The 18,143-nt window shown below is 40.5% G+C and overlaps 4 protein-coding genes across 6 annotated transcripts; 3 read left to right on the top strand and 1 right to left on the bottom strand.

Annotated features, from left to right (window-relative positions):
- Positions 1–461: 461 nt before the first annotated feature.
- Positions 462–2,465, top strand: LOC135501001 (uncharacterized). Its single transcript, XM_064792720.1, has 4 exons — positions 462–795; positions 1,320–1,567; positions 1,789–2,007; positions 2,315–2,465. Exons 1-4 carry the CDS (start codon positions 661–663, stop codon positions 2,463–2,465), a joined length of 753 nt encoding a protein of 250 aa, XP_064648790.1. The 5' UTR covers positions 462–660.
- A 128-nt stretch (positions 2,466–2,593) lies between these two features.
- Positions 2,594–7,383, bottom strand: LOC135501278 (general transcription factor IIH subunit 4-like). 2 transcript variants are annotated; one of them, XM_064793306.1, is made up of 10 exons: positions 7,248–7,383; positions 6,748–6,852; positions 6,365–6,496; positions 5,985–6,173; positions 5,652–5,763; positions 5,317–5,469; positions 4,939–5,074; positions 4,360–4,490; positions 3,811–3,999; positions 2,594–3,408 (listed from the first exon to the last, which is right to left on the bottom strand). In XM_064793306.1, exons 1-10 carry the CDS (start codon positions 7,376–7,378, stop codon positions 3,301–3,303), a joined length of 1,386 nt encoding a protein of 461 aa, XP_064649376.1. In that variant the 5' UTR covers positions 7,379–7,383; the 3' UTR covers positions 2,594–3,300. The 2 variants fall into 2 exon arrangements, with proteins under 2 accessions (XP_064649376.1, XP_064649377.1); XM_064793307.1 differs by lacking the exon at positions 7,248–7,383 and adding an exon at positions 7,064–7,107.
- A 37-nt stretch (positions 7,384–7,420) lies between these two features.
- On the top strand, positions 7,421–13,648 carry LOC135501293 (zinc finger CCCH-type with G patch domain-containing protein-like). Of its 2 annotated transcripts, none has more exons than XM_064793330.1 (13): positions 7,421–7,520; positions 8,118–8,276; positions 8,548–8,663; positions 9,008–9,310; positions 9,470–9,564; positions 9,722–9,784; positions 10,140–10,300; positions 10,914–11,071; positions 11,631–11,739; positions 12,082–12,267; positions 12,369–12,475; positions 13,072–13,154; positions 13,318–13,648. In XM_064793330.1, exons 2-13 carry the CDS (start codon positions 8,132–8,134, stop codon positions 13,451–13,453), a joined length of 1,662 nt encoding a protein of 553 aa, XP_064649400.1. In that variant the 5' UTR covers positions 7,421–7,520; positions 8,118–8,131; the 3' UTR covers positions 13,454–13,648. The 2 variants fall into 2 exon arrangements, with proteins under 2 accessions (XP_064649400.1, XP_064649399.1); XM_064793329.1 differs by having other exon boundaries at positions 7,432–7,520; positions 8,115–8,276.
- A 767-nt stretch (positions 13,649–14,415) lies between these two features.
- LOC135501336 (torsin-1A-interacting protein 1-like) lies at positions 14,416–18,000 on the top strand. The gene is made up of 3 exons (XM_064793397.1): positions 14,416–14,559; positions 15,470–15,641; positions 16,174–18,000. The coding sequence occupies exons 2-3, from the start codon at positions 15,500–15,502 to the stop codon at positions 17,361–17,363; spliced, it is 1,332 nt and encodes a 443-aa protein (XP_064649467.1). The 5' UTR covers positions 14,416–14,559; positions 15,470–15,499; the 3' UTR covers positions 17,364–18,000.
- Positions 18,001–18,143: the final 143 nt, after the last annotated feature.

The raw sequence follows: 18,143 nt of genomic DNA on the forward strand, positions 1-18,143 counted from the left end.
CTTCATTTTGTGTTTTCTGCTCAAAATGGACCAAAATCATCAGTCCCAAAACTTTTTTTGACTCTGAAAAATTTTCAAAATTTTCTAAAAACTCCAGTAAATCCGAAGTTACATGATAAAATCAACATCTTTATCAGTCTGATTGGAAGTCACTTGTCATCTTGGACAATCATATCTGAGTTATTCAAACGATCACCACGGCGAACAAGACACCTATATTGGAAACCGGGGATAAACCTCAAGATCAACCAATGGCGTTCGCAGCTTATCTATGTTTACTTGAGGAAACATGACAGCCCAGGCGCTGACGATCCCAGGTCCCTTGTCAGAAAGCCAACTGGCAAATATGCAGAAGGAATTTAAAAATATGATAAGAATTTACCTTTTATCTAGATGCAAAATTCACTTCACACTTTTCAAACTTCGGTAAAAGGAGGCACATTTCTGATGACCAGTATTGACCCACCATCACACTGTTTCTGGACATCACCAATCGAAATTTCCACATTCAAAGAGGGATTCTTCTAATTCCTTCAACATGAGATAAACCGTTGTGTCTTGATTTAGGGACACCCAATCAAAGTTTTAACGGACTTCACCGAGTATTGTTTTTTGGGAGATTTCTATGTGTATTTTCAACGCCACTGATTATCTACAGTCATGACTATCTACATCAACGTTTTAAGCAGTCTCCTAATACTGCTTTTTCCCGAAGCCCGGACAGAAATTGTCCCTCACAAATATCTGAGACCGTGGGAAGCTGTGACTATGTTTGGCAGTAATACTACAGATTCGGTAAGTCCAGGGACTAGAAAATTATCTTGTCATCTGTATTCATATTTACTTTGGTAATTGATAATCATTTCCCCCATTATTCTCATATTCCCTTCGTTCTGACAGAAATCTCGCTCCATACACGTTCCCTTCTTTTTACTCATCTTTATCTCGTTCTCCTTACAAGACCCTCACGAAGTAGGACTGCGACTTGAGAGCTTGCGAGAACACTGCAGCCCAAACATCAAACATCAATTATCCTTACTCTTTCTCCATACACGTTCTCTTCTTTTTACTCAATTTTCTCAATAATGCTCCCGGTTTTTTCCCGGATCTGGTTGCACATAAGTGTTTTTTTACTGATGCTGGTCCTACTCTCACATGCCTCTAGATTTGACTTTTGCTGGTTTGGCCAATTTAAACAGAGATATTTGCCCTATGCCATGGACAGGCTCGGGATCAAGTTATGCTTGGTTGAAATCCTATAGGCGTAATAAAAAAGCAATCGGGTCCAAGGCAGATAATTGAAATTCGTTGCAATTCAGGGGAAAGTAACCCAATCCCGTCCGTTACCAGTCCTCCCGAAGCAGTTCCAGTCCGACTGGCTCTTGTACAACCATCCTGTCTGGGCCGAACGCCCGCCGTACGACCCGCTCCCACCAGCTCCTTATGAGGTCGGCCGAGGATTCTCTTACTACGATCACACCGTGCCTGGCCTGGTTGAAGAATTCTACGACTTCTGTCTCCCGATATTTGCAACTGATTATCATTGGCCCTGCACGTTCTGGCATAGGTGGGTTATATGATTTTATGTTCTCATATATAAAGATTATCGTCATCCCCGTTTACAAAATTCATGTACATCTAACCGATTCTCAATGACATGTCGCATTAAGAAATGATACCGGTAAATTCATCCAATTGTTCTTTTCCCCTCGGATGCTGAATGTTTGTACATGTACATGTACTTTAAAATCCGGGTATATAGCGAGCTTCATGTTATTTTGGTTCCAGAGACGAAACGTCCTACCTGATGTCGCCTACATGGGCTCCATACGGTCCCTGCTGCATCTTCCAGAAGCCGTGGAAAGTCCCCGATCGAAATTTCATCCGGGTCGCCCGATATAACAACACGGATGTCTTCAATGGAAAGATTATAGACTGGTACGTCCTGAAGCCCGCTGGCTACCCTTATCCGTTCGCCTATGGATTCTATTGGGATAACACTGGAAGGTGAGTTGGTCGGCCTGCCCCGACTTGTTTAAACTTTCTCGTGTAACCTATCTAGTTCTATTCCTTGCAGTGGTAACAACAGACTCCTTCTGGTCCCAATGAAACTTAGGATTATCTAAACCTCTCCATTTATTCCTTTCAGTGGCCGGGCCATACTTAACCTCTGAATCACAGGAAACTTAGGATGATCCAAGCCTCACTATTTATTCCCTTCAGTGGCCATACACCATGTGCTAGACGCCTTCAGGTTCTCAGGAAAGTCAGGATCAAACCCAAATTTATCAATTCAAACCTTTTTCTCTTTTAGTGGCCATATACCAGGCTCCTTCTGGTTTCCTGGGAATGTAGGATGGACACTGCAGAACTTCTCCAACTTCACAGACAAGATCGCCAAGAAAAGGACATTCAATTTACCCAAAGTGTGCGAAGGGGTTTCATTCTGTATATTCAACCCTTGAAGCCAAGTATTCAGGAGGCGATGTCAAAAATTTAGTCGTGTGGAATGCAAAATACTCGAGGCTGAACCTCACTAATCAGGACACTGCAAGATGTACAGTGGAACCTCTTTAAAAGAGACAGCTTTGGGCTGACAAATGCTGACACGTGTTCTGATTACAGAGGTAAAATTGGAGGAATTTACCAATTCGGGACCAAAGTCAGTATCCATAGAGTGGCCTGCTAGCAGTGGTGTCGCTAAGGGAAGTTCTAACATAATTACATATATGAACAGGAGTAAAGAAATGGCCTCTTATCAGGACACTAAGGCAAGGGAGACAAAAAAGCTTTTGGAACCAAGACACCATCAAACATTGGCTGTGATGATCCATAAAGTCCTGAAGACTTTTTTGTCATGCCAGTCAATGGTTTTTCAAGTTGAACACAACTGAACAAATCTTTTCTTTCATAGAAATATTTATTTACAGTTTTCATTACGAGCACCATACATGTACAGCCATGAACACATTTCTTATTCCATCCATGATTTTACTTTTAGTTTGATTTCTATACATGTGTATGATTCTTTTTCAAGTTCAACCTCGCCATTTATCTGACAACTGCACAGATTGTAGACAGATTGTACATGTAGCACATATTAGTTCAACATGACTAAATGATGAACTGAACACGGAATCATTTAACCACAGTTCAGTGGATTTTCACTCTTCATAATTGTTCTTAATTTTTACTCCATTTAAATAATTCCATATTCTGATGACATACCGAAATTGAACAAACTAAAGTAATGTTTAGTAAAAGTCTAACAGTTGAACATTATGCCATCTAATCTCCATATCAGCCTGGCTTGTGTCGTTTCCAAAATTTCTTCACGTCGTCGTGTCCTGCTCTGGAGACAATCATTGTTCTTTTGGGTGTGTTGTCCCAGATTAAAACTCCAAGATCCTAGAAAGAAGATCAGAACTGTACAGAAATAATTACATATGGTACATTTTAAATCAAATCAAAGTATGTCTTGCCAAATGTACAGAGGCATCAGTGTGACAAAATATACACATGTATACACGTACATGCAATAATTACAAAATAAAATTTATCCCGGTTTATTTAAAATTTCTTTCCTATAAGGTATTGAATCTTTGATAAAAATGGCAGTTTTAATAACTGTCCGTGGCTAACTGTCAACTCAGACTGAGATATTTTTATAACACTATTCCCTCTATTCACCCAAGGTTTGTAAAATTTACTCTAAAAGGTGTAGAGAGGTGTAATCGAGAAGCTATCACCGCAGCAGTGGTCTCCATTTGCAATAGGGTTATTTCCACTGTATATTCAAAATACGCTCACCTTTGCATAATCTCGTAAAAGTTCGAAATCATTTTGTGACAAGAACTGGTTATAAAGGACCCCATCGTTGAATTTGAATCGGTCCCGCTCCAATTCCCAAAGCCGGATTTGATCACTAACTGTCGCTGGTATAACTGGTGTGTGCTTCAAGGTTTCTGGGTGAGCATTGCTTCTGAGAAAATGCAGAATCTGGAATCAGAGATTATGAAGTTATACCTAAAAACTCATCTATTTCCTAAAGACACTTCATACTCTTGTTTAAACAATTTGATCACATCAGTCATCAAGAGTTTATTGACTGGGCCACACTGCCTGTCTCTTGTAACATGTGTAATATTGTCCAGACGCAGGTTGGGGGGATGATACATGTGCAACCCTCTTACAAAGTAAAGTTTGTTTATTATAGTGTCACCCCCAACCCTACTGAAAGAGCCAGCCAGAATTGGCTTGAGACACTGTTTAACCAGAATTTTAAGTATGAGGTAACAGGATGCCCCACTTTTTAATCCGGGATCCATCCCTGTACTAGAGAATTATTCCAAGACCAACCTGTTCAGCAGTGATGCCCATCTGCAGTGCCTGCCGCACGCTGTCCCTGGTGATGTTGGCCACGCACATGTTGGGGAAACGATACAGCATCTCACAGAAGAGAGCAAGAAGAGCAACCTGAAGTGCAGAACCTGAAAATAGTTGGACAGAAAGAGATGATCATCATAGTTAAAATCTAATAGGCCATGCAAATTGTTTCAGATCACCACACTCCGTTTAGTTGAAATCTGGTGTAGAAGTTCAAAATGTCATAGCCTAGGAAAGAATTTTCAGGGAACAACAGGTTCTCTTGTGCACTTTCATCTCTGAGCTATTGACGGTCATGGCTAGTTTGATCCATTTAAGGATATGGATCAGGGAGTCAAAGCAAACTGGCTGATTAGTGGTGTGGTCAATATAAACCTTCAGAAGTTATTTCTATAAAAACATTGATCCTGAATGAACTGTGAATATCCAGACAAGAAGCCCCACGCACTGTGACAGTTAAATTGAGCAAGCACCGAAACAAACCATTTACATACATGAACCAACTACCAACATCAACATTAGCTACTTTTATCAGATAGATGATAAACTCACCAGTGTAAGCATATACCCGATAGTTTGTTTCCACCACAATGTAACCCTCTTTACTGTTGGTATCGACGCTATTTTTTGACAGGCCAGACGCCAAGTTGATAGCCAGTCTCGTTGGATAGTATCGATGTGACTTTCGCTGGAGTAAAATAGAAATAATGAATCGCAACAAATTGATTAACTGTCTTGTCCAAAAGTAATGTTGTGAACTTTCTTGATTTTTCGACCAAAGATAAGATTTTGAAATGAATGCAAAATGGGACTGATTTTTTGTGGCCAAGATGTGGCTCTTCCCTGCAAAACATGTTGCCTAAGTTCAATGGAAATCCAGTCACTTACATTGAAAGAAAAGAACGCACCCATTATTATTGCTAACCTCACCTTTCTCTGATAGACGAGACCAAATTCTCTTAAATGCTGTAACAGCTTGAACTGGTTCTCATCCAAGCCGTCTGTTGAGTAGTCCTTGCCCAGGGTGGAGAAACTTAGTTGGAAGAGGAAGGATAAGGACTGGACCAGGTCCATGCCTCGGGACTGAAACAGTAATTTAGAATTGTCAGTCAGGCCAACAGGCACAAGAAATCATTAACTAAGGAAGGAATGGTCTTTTTGGAACACCAGGTTAGAGCTTTTCTGAGACAGGCACCCATATTTGAGAGGGATATCCGAGTGAGATTCAGGAAAAATTTTTTGATGGGACAAGTCCTGGTACTCACCTCCACAGTCTCAAGGTAGTGCAGCATGAAGTGCCAGATCTGGGTGGGTGTGTCTAAAAGGAGGAACTGGAAACCAGCAGGCGTTATGTTCGGAGCACCGCCGCCTGGTTCGCTGAAGAAATTTTTTTAAAGAACATCATTACTCTACGATGAATATAGCACATTCACTTTGGTGATACCATTTGAATGTAAATAAACAATGTGGTATGAAGTAATGTTTGAAGAGGGTTACCTTACTCGCAATCCTCATATCGAGCCCGATTTCTTGGTAGCCAGCAATGTTAGCACACAGGCTTTGAGGCTCTTGATGTATCTCAGTAAAATATTAGTTACCCTTTCATAAGCCCTGCATGAAGAAGGATCTCCACCACATCTCGACTCACTCCGTCAGTGGCCTCTTTTGATCCCACCATGAAGTGTAGAACACATTCCCACCGTTCTTTACAGTAACTGTCTAAGAATTCCACATCCTTGCCATGTTTGTCAGGGGCAAGATTGCCTGTGCCGACCCAGGCACTCCCACTGTAAAAAGAATGAAGAATCATATACACAGCTTGCTCCCCTGTATTTTCATTGCATAATTAGCAAGGCTAGGCCAAGGGAGTTTAGAAGACATTCACTGCCAAATCAAAGACATACTTATTGACAACTTTTTACTGTGGATCTCACTCAGTTGATGTTAGGACTTCAGGAGTTGCTTCGAAGACACTTACCCACCAAGCAAAGCCACTTTGAGATTCTTTCGGAAAACAGAATTAAGGATCCATCCCTGGAGACCACCGGGCATGGTGTGGTCATTCCAAACCCTGAGATCGCTTAAAATCTGAGATGCATGGCGATGATCACTAAAAGACAATTATAAGAATAGGCAGGAATGAAGATGGTGCAAGTCACTCATGAATTCACTCATGAGTTCACCTATAGATACCATTCCATTACCGGTACTTAAGATAATTTCGATCTATGAGACATCTAAGTTGGTCCAAAAACAGGACTTAAAGACTATTGTAAGTGAGAGGTTTTGACTTCCCTTGTTCTAGCAATTGTGCCTGAGAAAAAAAAGTAGACAATTCTACATGTTAGGTTGTTCACTTACTCTACAAATTTATTGACAGTCCAGGAAGCAACCACGGACTGATGGACAGGCTGTTCCACAAACAATACCCTCATCACATAATGCCTGGCTAGGAGTGGAAGTTGTCTGAAAAGGAGGTTATTGCCTTATATAAATATTATCATGTTATTACACGAAATGATTTTGTTATGGCTTATGGCCGCCGTCAAGGACAAGGTTGCTGTCTCCACAGTCCAGTCAAGTCGTGATTGAGGTATTCAGCGATAGCAGCAGAATGACACTTTGTCATTTCAAGCCAGTGATGTTTTTCTTCATGACCCTATTGAGCAAATGACACCTGGATTTATTTCTTTAAAAGCAGTGGATAACTAAATCAGAGGTATGTCAAAAACAGCTGTCAAATGCCAGTTCCCCATTCTGCCAACATGCGGCGCGGTAGTCGTCTACGAAATTTGACAAAATGTTGGTCGTTTGCAACTAAGTTGTGGGAAATATAGGCAGTTCTCTATCGTCCCAATTACCTGAAAACGGCAAGACATGTTGCCGGATGTGAATACAGTCTTTCTAGCACTGTAGAATGCAGTGTTTTTAAGTAGCCATGCAGATCTTTGCAGTCGACTTTTCGTGGCAATAAATTTAGAATGCCGGACATTTTCGTTTTCGCGACTCTGTGATCGAAGAGTTTAATTATTCCTTCATCCGCCAGGTGCCAAAATCGAAAATGATATTTCGGATAATTTTAGACAATTTATACAAAAACGGGATCGAATATTAACTACTTCCTGGTATCATTCGTATGTATATATTTTCAAGACCATATAATGTATTTTTGGTGTTTGGAACTGTCGAAGAAGTCATGAAAATTAACTTAATGTGCTGGTAAAAACGTCATTGGAAAATTATATGGAGCGCCATTTGTGAAAAAGTCACCTGTTTCTTGATGGTGCCCCAGTGAAACCCTGTCTAGGGGGAATTGCCTGCTTATTTGGCTCAACCACTCATCGTGTAAGAGGGCTTACTTGGAGACAAGAAAGGGCAAGAGGACGTCGTCTGTCTAATGCCTTTCGTTGTTGCCTCTTTTTTCCCCGAAACAACAATATCAGGTCTGTCACAACCACTTGACGATCGCGATGAGGTTGTTGAGTGGCTAAATTGGCCAAAGGTTTTTGCCGTTCTTGACAGTCATAGGAATAAAGTGGAACAACACCAACCACGAAACCATGGAAGAAACAAGAGTCTGCTGTCTGGCACTCTATAATCTATTCAATTCAGTGATGACCTGCCAAGTCATACTCTGCCAATTTTGTCTACTGGTAAATATCCTCTTGATTTTATCGACCAATGCTTGCCAGAGGCACAAAATTGTAGATTTTCTTATTTGTATCCAGCAGAAAAACCTTGAAACATGGCGGATGAGGAGGAAACCTCGTTAGAGTTGTACAAGACACAACTGGAACAAGTTGAAGCAGCCCTCCAGACATCGGGTTGTACAGACTGTAATCTTCTACAGCTGAAGTCTGATCTCATTGAGCTAGTCAAACTTACTGAAGGTACACAAGCTATACTGTATGGTCGAGACTCATCTTTTGATAATGCACTTTCAAACACAAACTTAAAACTTGAGATGCTTTTGACACTCTCACATCCCTGCCGCTGTTTGTCACAACCTAAGACTTCGTCTAAGTTACACAACTTGGCAATTATTTTAGAGGCAAAATAGTTATGTGGCAATGGCCTCGTATTTAGAAAACAGGGCATTTTATATTATTTTCATCAAAATGAAATTGTTTGAATGAAGTGTATCATTATTTTGCATTGTAGAAAGCGTTTTGAAAGCCAGAAAGGAGCAGTTGTTAGCTGCCATAGAGACTGAGCATCCAGCCTCAGCATCTTCAAGCTTTGAACCAGACTTTGATGCTGAAATGGCTGCATTTAAGGTGAGATATTAAGAATTGTGTCATTTCGTTTTGATTAGATTTCTTTCTTAGAAATTCTGCCCTATTACATGTAAGTGCTGTCCAAACTCCTGAGCAGTTTCTCGAATTCTGTCTTGAAATCCAGTTAGCTACCGTACATTCACATTGCTTTAGTGGTCCCTGAAATACCTAGACATACGGGTAGTTGAAATTACTTGGGAGTGTCATATAATCATCAAAAAAATTATTATTTTCTCAAAAAACATTTTTTCTCCATTTTCCCTTTTTCTTTCTTTTTCCCAATATGTTACATCGGCTTCCTCTACCCAGAGTGGGTAACTTAAAAATAGGTTTTTCTGATGCAGGCTGAACTTGGTGAGGACCTTTCCCAAGACAACTTTCAAACAGATGGAAACGCTACAACAAAATATAGCAATATTGCTGACAATGATGGTGATGATGATGATGATGATGATGATGATGATGAAGATGATGATGACGGAGAAAGTTCAAATAATGCTACCCTGAAAGAAATACAGCAAAAACTACAAGGCTTGGAGGGAACGAAATGTCGTGTTCCCTTCACCCAGGACTGGGGTTCCTTGGAGTACCACAATGCTCTGGTTCTGTCTGCTGAGCCGATAGATATGGAAACTGGAGAACTGAAGGTAATGCCTTATTTGTGATTATAAGTTAACCAGATGTTGACAGCATGGTAGTTCTCCCCCGTAATTCTGAATTTTTGGCGAATGAAAAAGAGAGCACATCCGGACTCTTTTCAGCTCATTGAGGCAAAATAATTATCCCTACTTGTTCTGTGATTTCAGGTGAGGGTTGTCTTCTGCAACCCCACACATCGATCGATGCTGCCATGTCCGTATTTCCTTGATGGAAATTGCAAGTTTCCACAAGAAGAATGCAGGTATGATTTAAAAACCTATCTGGTATATCTTTGTATTTCAGCTCAACACTCAGAATGCAATTTGAAGTAAGATCACCAGATATAGCAGATATGTTGAAATATATTATGATGTTTTGTAAAAAATAACCCCCCCCCTCAATTTCTGTTTACCCTCCAGGTATTCTCATGGTCATGTTGTGAGTGTGTCGGATATTCAGACATTTGACGACCCAGATCACAGGTATGTAGGAAATCTTTAGTGCCATTTGATATGCAAATTCAAGAAAGGTAGTCCGAGCCACTTTTACTACTGCAAATGCATTTTAATACGGGCATAAGCTGACTTGAGAAAAGTCTATGTAAAGTGCCCTTCAATTCAAATTAAGCACATGCGATTGGACCCGAGTACAGATATGAATATAAATGTGCTTGTGAAAAGTGATAATGGATGAAATTGCCAGATGTACAGATCAGCTTTGTGGTAATTCCTGTATTGTTCAGTACACTGTCCATGCAATACATGCATGCCTAACATCTTTCTCGTTTTGTCAAACTTGTCAAAGTTAAGCGTGTACAGTTTTGGGGATTTCTTTCAGCAATCTCAGTGTTGATCAGGCATGCCTAGCAAAGTACAGGGATGGTATTTGGTACAGAGCAACGATCCAAGAAGTGCATGCTGAAGACCATCAGTGTACTGTCGCGTTTGATTCATACAAGGAGACAGCTGTGATGGACGTTCATGATATTTTGCCAAAAGGTAAACTACATTCTTGGCATTATACCGGAAGTGCAAATTATTGTTTACTCACTATTTTTTCTTCCCTTACGAGAAGTCAGTCATGCCACACAACCTGAGGTTATGGGGTATTGAATTACTTAGAGCTGTTCATTTACCTACCGAAATGGCCTCCATAATATTCTGATCCTCTGATTGGTTTAAATAGGCTTGATATCAAAGAAGTCTATTTGCCCTTCAAAGGGAGTTAACTGATAACAGTGGCTCTTAGTTGCATGGATTGAAAGGTAATGCTCTTACTCGTCAAAGACTGTGCTACTTTCTGGCCAATCACGGCAGGTGATGCTGCTAGCATTGGCCCTCTGAAGGTGATGCTGAGAGTTTTGTGCCCACCATCATCAACACAAGCGTACATTGTGTCTTGTGTCATTTTAGAATGACACACCTCGTAACTTGGTTTAAATGAAAAGATATACATGTAACACTCACAAAGATGCCGGGTGGATTGAAGTTTAGGTTCCTCATTGTGATGCAGAAAAATTGCAATTTAGGAAGAAAACCTGTAAATGTATATCTGTGTTCCTGTTATGTTTGACTTATAAAATGTAACCCTATTCTGTTGTCACCCATACAGACGACATAGAAAGAGGTGGGTCATCGGATGAAGAGGATGATCAGATGAGCCGGACTCTTGACCTAAGTTCATCTGAGGATGAAGATGCTTTGCCAGTGTTTCTATGGCGACCGCCAAAAACGACAGCTGTGTTAGGTGAATGGGAACAACACACTAAGGTAGAGGAAGGTGGTTTTTTTATTACTTGGAACGATTTCACTTGTCGTCCCAACGGTTGGCAATGGATACAACATCATATTCATGTAGACAGTCTACTCCATGTCTCATCTCTCAATTCATTGCAAACCAGAAAACAGCATGCAAGCTGGCAGATCACCAATTAATGTCATTTTGGAACTGGCAGTGGTTTGAATATATATGCCGGCCTTGAAGTGATAAATTCTACACCTGTTGACAGTGGCGGAGTAAGGAGGTGGCACATACCCCCCTTTTTGTCTTTGGGCAGCAATTTTTCAGGGCCCCTCTCCTGAAACTGTAATTTTTGCCCTTGGATGCCCAGAAATTTGGCATTGGACTTCCAAATTTTTCTCCTCTCCAGGTGGGGCTGGGCCACCCCTCCCAAAGTTTCTGGATCAGCCATTGGTTGAGCTGCGCCTGCTAGCTGCCAGGGTCAGAGAGAACCCACACCAATACACATTCAGTTGATTGGATTGGCCCCAAGAAATTGGCACCTTACAACTTGCGTCTTCAGACCTGATAAATGCTTTCCACTTTCAGGGTATAGCCTCAAAATTGATGGCCAAGATGGGGTATGTAATGGGACAAGGTCTAGGAAAGGATGGAAAAGGACGGGCAGATCCTGTGCCCATTCAGCTTCTTCCCCCAGGTTAGTAGAATTGTTTTAGACTTCACTTTGAGCTGCCGTGAAATGTTATATGCTGGGCAATTATATCATGTCTCGATTTCTTGTCTTGTCTAACTCTTGGGGCATCATAGGGGATGCTGTTGTGGAATGGTGGACATAATCTTTATCTTACAAATACTGCACTGTCTTGGGCCTTGCTCTGATGCTAGGTAAGTGCTGGATCTAACTTTTGTCATCCAAGGTCACTTGACTGCACGTCCTTATCTATACTTTCACTACTCATATTTGAGAGTGAAAGAGACCGAACACAATCTGTCCGCCCTGAACTCTTCAAACTTTTTGATCATCTTTTTCTATTTTTAGGGAAGTCATTGGATAAAATTATGGAGCTGAAGGAAAAAGCGGGAGATCTCAGCCTGTTTGATGCTTTGAAGAAAGATAAAATAGCCAAGAAAAAATTGGAAAAGAAACTGGCAAAAGCTTATGAGAAAGCAGAGACAAATCCAGATGTTTTTGACTTTATCAATAAGAAGTTACGTGGTAAAAAGGGTAAGTACTGGTGTGGGTTGGAACACTCTGAAAATGTATGACGACTCATGTACATGTAAGCTTTGTGCCTGCTCGACTTAATATGTATTGCTTGCCTTCAGGTAATGTGCATGATCTGAAGCCCCCACACCAGAAGAAGCTGCAGCCAACACGGCAAATCTCAGAAAAAGACTTGAACAAGAAGAGCGAGAAGGGATTAAATGTCCAGGTAAGTCAGTGTCCTGGTAATTCAGATCAGAGCGCTTCACTGGGAATTGAAGCACGGTTGCACAGTGGTGGAGCGCGAGCATCCAACTTATAATTAGAATGACATGAGTTCAAGACTCCCAATGTTAGAGTATGAGCATCCAACTTGAAAGTGCTCATCACTACAATAGACTGGTAGTTTGGTCCGCTGGGTTGTTATGTATGCTACAATTGCACAAAATGACTCTCCAGGAATTAATGTGATGCAGAAACATGCATGACGCAATGCATGCAATGCAATGTTCCCTCGTTGATACAAAAGACACCATAAAAAACGCTGTCGAACTTCAAAAAGGCCATGGAACATCCCAAACCGAAATGGTTTAGAGTCATTGCCTGTTGTGTTAGGTACCTACTGCATGAGGTGTATCATGGCACACACTAAGACCTACGCCGTTTTGAATTTGTAATTGAATTTGAATACTTTCAATTGCGGAAATACATACTGAATTTCTATTTAACTGGACCACAAGTATTTACGAACAGTGTAGCCCTTTAAATGTTTTCCTGGGATGGCTACTAATTGCCAGTGAGTTGATTTTGACATTTCCTTTTCAGCTGTTCAAGACACAGGAAGAAATAAAAAAGGTTGAAGCCGAAATTGGAAGAGTCCGACAAGGCATGGTTAGAAATGCTGGGAGGTATGTACAGTTGTTCAGAAAAGTCATGAATTACAAGTCAGACTTGAGTTTTGGCACTAACATAATTACATTCAAGGCGACTAGATTTTTCTGTACTAATTCAATTTTTTTGTTAAATGACCCAGTAATATCAAGTTTATTTATTACTTTTTGTCTTTTTCAGTTCGAAATTTTCGAATCATGCTACCCAAAAACTGGATTCGCTGGGAAAGTATTTGAACCAACTGAAGTCATCTGAGAATTCTATTCAACAGCATCAAGCGAAGCGGGACAATCATAAAAAACTGACTGTATTCTAGGGCTCGAGCTATTCTGTTTAGCGACTTATTTCGTTATTCCTGCAGAACTATTGTGCTGGCTTACACTTTATAGGGGACATCCATAATGTGGGGTGGCCCAGCGAATCCACAAGGAGTGTGTTCAGTACCATTTCCCAAATCTATAAGATGTCAGTTTGTATTTAAACCAGAAAATAACCAATGAGATGAAATGGCTTCTGATTTTTGTTGTGCTTTCTTTGAAATATTTGATGAAACATTTTGTCAGGATGTGGTTGACAATTGATTGTTGGATCCATTATTAATAGCGCGTTCGATTTCTAGCGCCACGTTTCGGTAAGCACCGGATCTCAGGCCTTGAAGTGCATGCCCAGATGAATCAAGCCAGAACGCTCTGGCGCCAGGCCCCATTCAGAAGCAAACAAGGACTCGGCTGACAACGAATTTGAGGATTTCTTTCCAAAATTACACGGTAGACAGGGTAGTCAAATAAAGTATTCTTATGTAGATATTGATGTCTTTTTGGTGGCAAGTTCTGCATGAGAGAAAGGACTTTGGAAGGATTCACTAGTCTTCTAAGATGACTGTGGTCTAAAGTACATGTAGTACTCAAGTTCTACTTAAAGAGTTGTCGGGTAGATATTGGGTACTACCAGTCTCGTGAGATCATCAAATATATCCTGACCCCACTCCCACTTCAATCTGGACCTCGTTTATCTTGGACCATCACACTCGTTCACCAATGCGGTGTCTCACTGCTTAAAGGAATTTGGGTCATATTTTCCCTAAACAGCTTCTCTTCATTGGGTTGCTGCTCCAAGGGTTCTGTGACTCTATACTGGGCTAGGAAATTCTTCCAGGTCCACTGGTCCCCGAAGTTGCTGTTAGGCTGCTTGAAGGGGGATTGCTGCTCAGGCGTCATGCTGCAGCATTTTTAACCCCCCCCCTCAATAAGTTCTTCTGAGGATCACAATATACAATGTTGGTTCTAGTTCGCCAATTTAGAGACCATTCGTCTGATCGGTCGAGTAGGAAAACAACAAAATAATTCACGACAACCACAACAAGTTAATTTTTTCTCAAAATGTGGTATTTTGTCATAAATTAATCACAATTTTCGGGACGATGTAAGAATTTATTCTCAAAAATCTCAATGTAATTTGTGAGAAAATAACATGAAAACCATTTTGATATCCATATCATGCTCGTCATATCGCAGATATTGTGTAAATCGTGCTTTTTGTTGTTGTGTTGCTTCGTTGTTTCCTAAGGATGGGGAAGTACATACAGTGACGAACAGCCACAGGAATGTACACAGCATGTCGAGTCATACTGTATCGTGTACAATATGCACACAACAAACATTTTTTTGCCCTCGCGTTAGTCCTGAAGTTGTGTCAGCCCCCATCTCGGAGCATCAACCTGTTTTACATTTCCTCCATGCCCTCAAATCCATCATTTTTATTTCTGACTTCCTTCTACTTCAATACTTTCACTTTAAAAAAAATTAGTCTTTACATTGATTGATGCCAGCATTGGCAGCAATGATGGGGGCGATGGATTGGAATTGGATGGAGGTCTTGCAGTGGATTGCATGCAGATTGCGTAGCATATGATTTAACACGTGGTTCCACTTCCAATGATTAACACTGATGGTACTACTATGATATGCCGTGCCATAGGGCTCAATTAAAAGTAGTTTTGATTAGAAACTACGAGTACTACCCTACTGGATATCGATAAAGAAATAGAAAATTATTGAACAATTCAGAGATCATCTGGTCTGACATTTTGGATTGTTCATCTGATTCATCAAATGGTTCTACTGTGTTGTTCTTGCACATGAAGCGGTGTCGGGTCTAGATAGATTGTGGGTGTGAAAGTGGAATCGTTTGTACCGATGGAGATTTGGGAACAAAGGCTAAAAATCTTTGTCTATATGTCAGGGCCAGGGAAAATATCCTGCGAAGGGACTAAAGCCAGGAGGTTTTTTTTTTTGCTCAGTTCACCTCTACATGCCTAATCTTTTTTTTTCAGAAAATTTAAAAGGCTCTGAGGTAACAGAGGATGCCATACCCCTACCAGACTCGTAGTAAAGATCATCCCGAAAGAAGGGAGAAAATGAAACATTGTAGTCCGAAACCAGAACGACTATATCCAGACCTTGAGAAATTAAAAGATGACAGTAGTCCAAAACACAGCCCTGCTGGTATGATTATTTCCGCTTCCCCCTTTCTATTAAGAATTGGAATGGGTGTCAGCACTTGTAAAATATTCTAAAAGAACCATCCAACATATAAATGTTTAGCCCCTTTCTCCGGACTTTTGGTAACTACTTGCCTTTTTGGGACCTTCAATGTTTATGAGATTAGTTTATATATTAGTGTAACAAGTAAAGTGATCTCACTTTTGATTGAAGAACCCGTTTATTTCTTTAGATCAAAGAAATTTTTCTGAAAATGCTCTTGATGGGGTCCTTGATGTTACCGGTATTAAAAAAAATCAATATGACAAATGTCCTAAATTTTGGCAGTTTTAATCAAGGCTACTCATAATAAGCCAGCATTTTTTCGTGTTCACATGTGTATGTGAACCTGAAGTTGTGTCTGATAATTGCATCAGTACTAAGGTGTCACAACAGGAGGAATCTTTTTCGCTCGACTATCCAATTTAAGAAATGGTCTTTTGTATGGCAGTAGAACACTTCACTATTCATACTATCATCCCTTTTGACATTTCAGCTGCAAGACGTGGTAACAGGGGAAAGAAAGACAAGTACCGTGATAGAGCCGGAAACGATTCTTCAGATACTGATAGTGTGAGAGGAAGTGACTCTGACGATGCTCAAGATGAGGCCGATTTCAGTCCAAAGAGGGTAAATGTCTCGCACGAGTTGAGGGGGTCAAGTAATGTGAGTTTTAACCATGCAGGCGAAGATCAGAGTTTTCATCATGACATAGGGAGCGAAGCTGAAGAAAACTTGAGTGATTCGAAATTCTCACTGCCTCGTACTCCACAGCACAGTAATGTCTCATATAATATGTCGTCTGATGTTAACATTTCATCACTAGAAGTCCGAAAAAGACATACTCCTGATCAAAGGCGCAAGAAGAGTCCATTACGTCCCCATATTGAAACAGTGTCTGAGTATTCCGATGGTGGGAATCGCATCTGGATCATACCAGATTATTGTATTTATTGCATTTTGGCCCTGTTTGCCCTCGCATTACTCTACGGCATGTACTTGAAAGTGAATGATGAGTCGACCCCAGTTGTACAAACTGAACACATGGAGAAATCAGATTTAGACCAATTGGACAAAAAGTTGGATGAAATGCGGCAAAAGTTTCCAAATCAGACTGAACGACATTGGAAAATTATCAGGGCGCAGTTGAAGAAGCTATTTCGTCCTGGTCCACAAACGCAACCTGCTATTATCCTCTTTGCTGCGCTGCCAGGTGCTGTTGAAGCCATGAACTGCATTGCAAAAGAAATCGGTGACATTTTTGCAGAAATTACAAAATCGAAAAGCCCTGTTGAGGTTCACGGTGGTGAGTTGGCATCCGAGGAGGATAACAAAGCGAAATTAGAACTTGACGAAATTTTGTCGCAACGATTTCAAAGCGGTCATCGTGTTGTAATTATGTTTGAATTAGAATCCTTCCATGGGCAGCCGTTGCTTTTGCTGCATAGTTATTGTGATCATGAAAACGCTGCATTTAAAGACGTTGTGATCATGTTTACGTTGCGTCTCGATACAAATGAGGCAGACACCAATATCAACGATGAATTCATTGAAGATTATTTAGCCACCATTTGGCAGAATAAAGTTGGCATAGACGAGATGGGTGCGCTCCGCAGCCGGGTTGCGAACAATAAAGCAATTGGCCAGGCAGAATTAGATACTGTGCTAAACAGATATTGTTCATAGGGAGATTACTACTACCAAATATATATAAGCTCGCCTTATATATTTTTGCTACTACTGACAAGTAATGGAATCTCTTCGAAGATAGCTAAAAAAGTACCCTGTTGTTGGGGTATTTATTTTGCACAAGAATCTAATGCTTTACAAATAGATGTTATAAATATTGCTTTTGTTGCTTGTAAAATCATAAAATTCATTATCGGTATCAAGAATACTTGATACCGTATCTGGTCGTGGCTACTTGTACTTTACTGCTGTCAACACCGACCTGACCATATGTGTGATGCTCGGTCAAAAGAGGTCACTGAAATTAAACAAGATTTCTCAATTTTCTTCTTTGAAAATGTTACTGTATAAGTCAAATGAAAGCCCTGACTTGGTTCTGAGGGACTGTAGAAAAAGAATTTTGAGGCTGAAAGAGACTAGACAGAGTTGGTCAGAGGTCTGGGTCATTTTGTCTTTTTTTCCCCAAATTGACCTAACCAATAAAATATTTGCACTTGAACAAATGCTCTCTTGGCACTCTTCAAATTGTTTTGATTTTGAGATTCTAGCTTTTCTTGGCCAGGTGCTGGAAAAATGGGAAATTCCCCAGGACATTTCATTATGCTATTCAGAGTGCAGCAAGTAGGAAGTAAATGTGAATCATTTTGTTGTTTTTTTGTCCTGTTCAGTTATCAGTCAAACAAATGAGGCCTATGATTGAAGAACAGTTGTGAGGACTGGAGCAAAAACACAACTTCAAAGGAAAAGTGTAGGCCTGCCTGGCAAAATCGTAAATGC

This window comes from Lineus longissimus, chromosome 17 (genome assembly GCF_910592395.1).
Source record: "Lineus longissimus chromosome 17, tnLinLong1.2, whole genome shotgun sequence".
Lineage (NCBI taxonomy): Eukaryota > Metazoa > Nemertea > Pilidiophora > Heteronemertea > Lineidae > Lineus > Lineus longissimus.

Excerpts from the sequence above, each read along its gene's own strand:
- LOC135501278 (XM_064793306.1), bottom strand. The coding sequence starts at position 7,378 with ATGTCCGGCATTCTAAATTTATTGCCACGAAAAGTCGACTGCAAAGAT. Across the intron at positions 6,853-7,247 it reads ACATGTCTTGCCGTTTTCAG|ACAACTTCCACTCCTAGCCA; the intron begins GTAATTGGGACG and ends CCTCCTTTTCAG. Across the intron at positions 4,491-4,938 it reads TCGGGTATATGCTTACACTG|GTTCTGCACTTCAGGTTGCT; the intron begins GTGAGTTTATCA and ends AACTATTTTCAG.
- LOC135501336 (XM_064793397.1), top strand. The coding sequence starts at position 15,500 with ATGCCATACCCCTACCAGACTCGTAGTAAAGATCATCCCGAAAGAAGG. Across the intron at positions 15,642-16,173 it reads TCCAAAACACAGCCCTGCTG|CTGCAAGACGTGGTAACAGG; the intron begins GTATGATTATTT and ends TTGACATTTCAG.
- LOC135501001 (XM_064792720.1), top strand. The coding sequence starts at position 661 with ATGACTATCTACATCAACGTTTTAAGCAGTCTCCTAATACTGCTTTTT. Across the intron at positions 1,568-1,788 it reads CCCTGCACGTTCTGGCATAG|AGACGAAACGTCCTACCTGA; the intron begins GTGGGTTATATG and ends TTTTGGTTCCAG. Across the intron at positions 2,008-2,314 it reads TATTGGGATAACACTGGAAG|TGGCCATATACCAGGCTCCT; the intron begins GTGAGTTGGTCG and ends TTTCTCTTTTAG.
- LOC135501293 (XM_064793330.1), top strand. The coding sequence starts at position 8,132 with ATGGCGGATGAGGAGGAAACCTCGTTAGAGTTGTACAAGACACAACTG. Across the intron at positions 9,311-9,469 it reads TGGAAACTGGAGAACTGAAG|GTGAGGGTTGTCTTCTGCAA; the intron begins GTAATGCCTTAT and ends CTGTGATTTCAG. Across the intron at positions 11,740-12,081 it reads CATTCAGCTTCTTCCCCCAG|GGAAGTCATTGGATAAAATT; the intron begins GTTAGTAGAATT and ends TTCTATTTTTAG.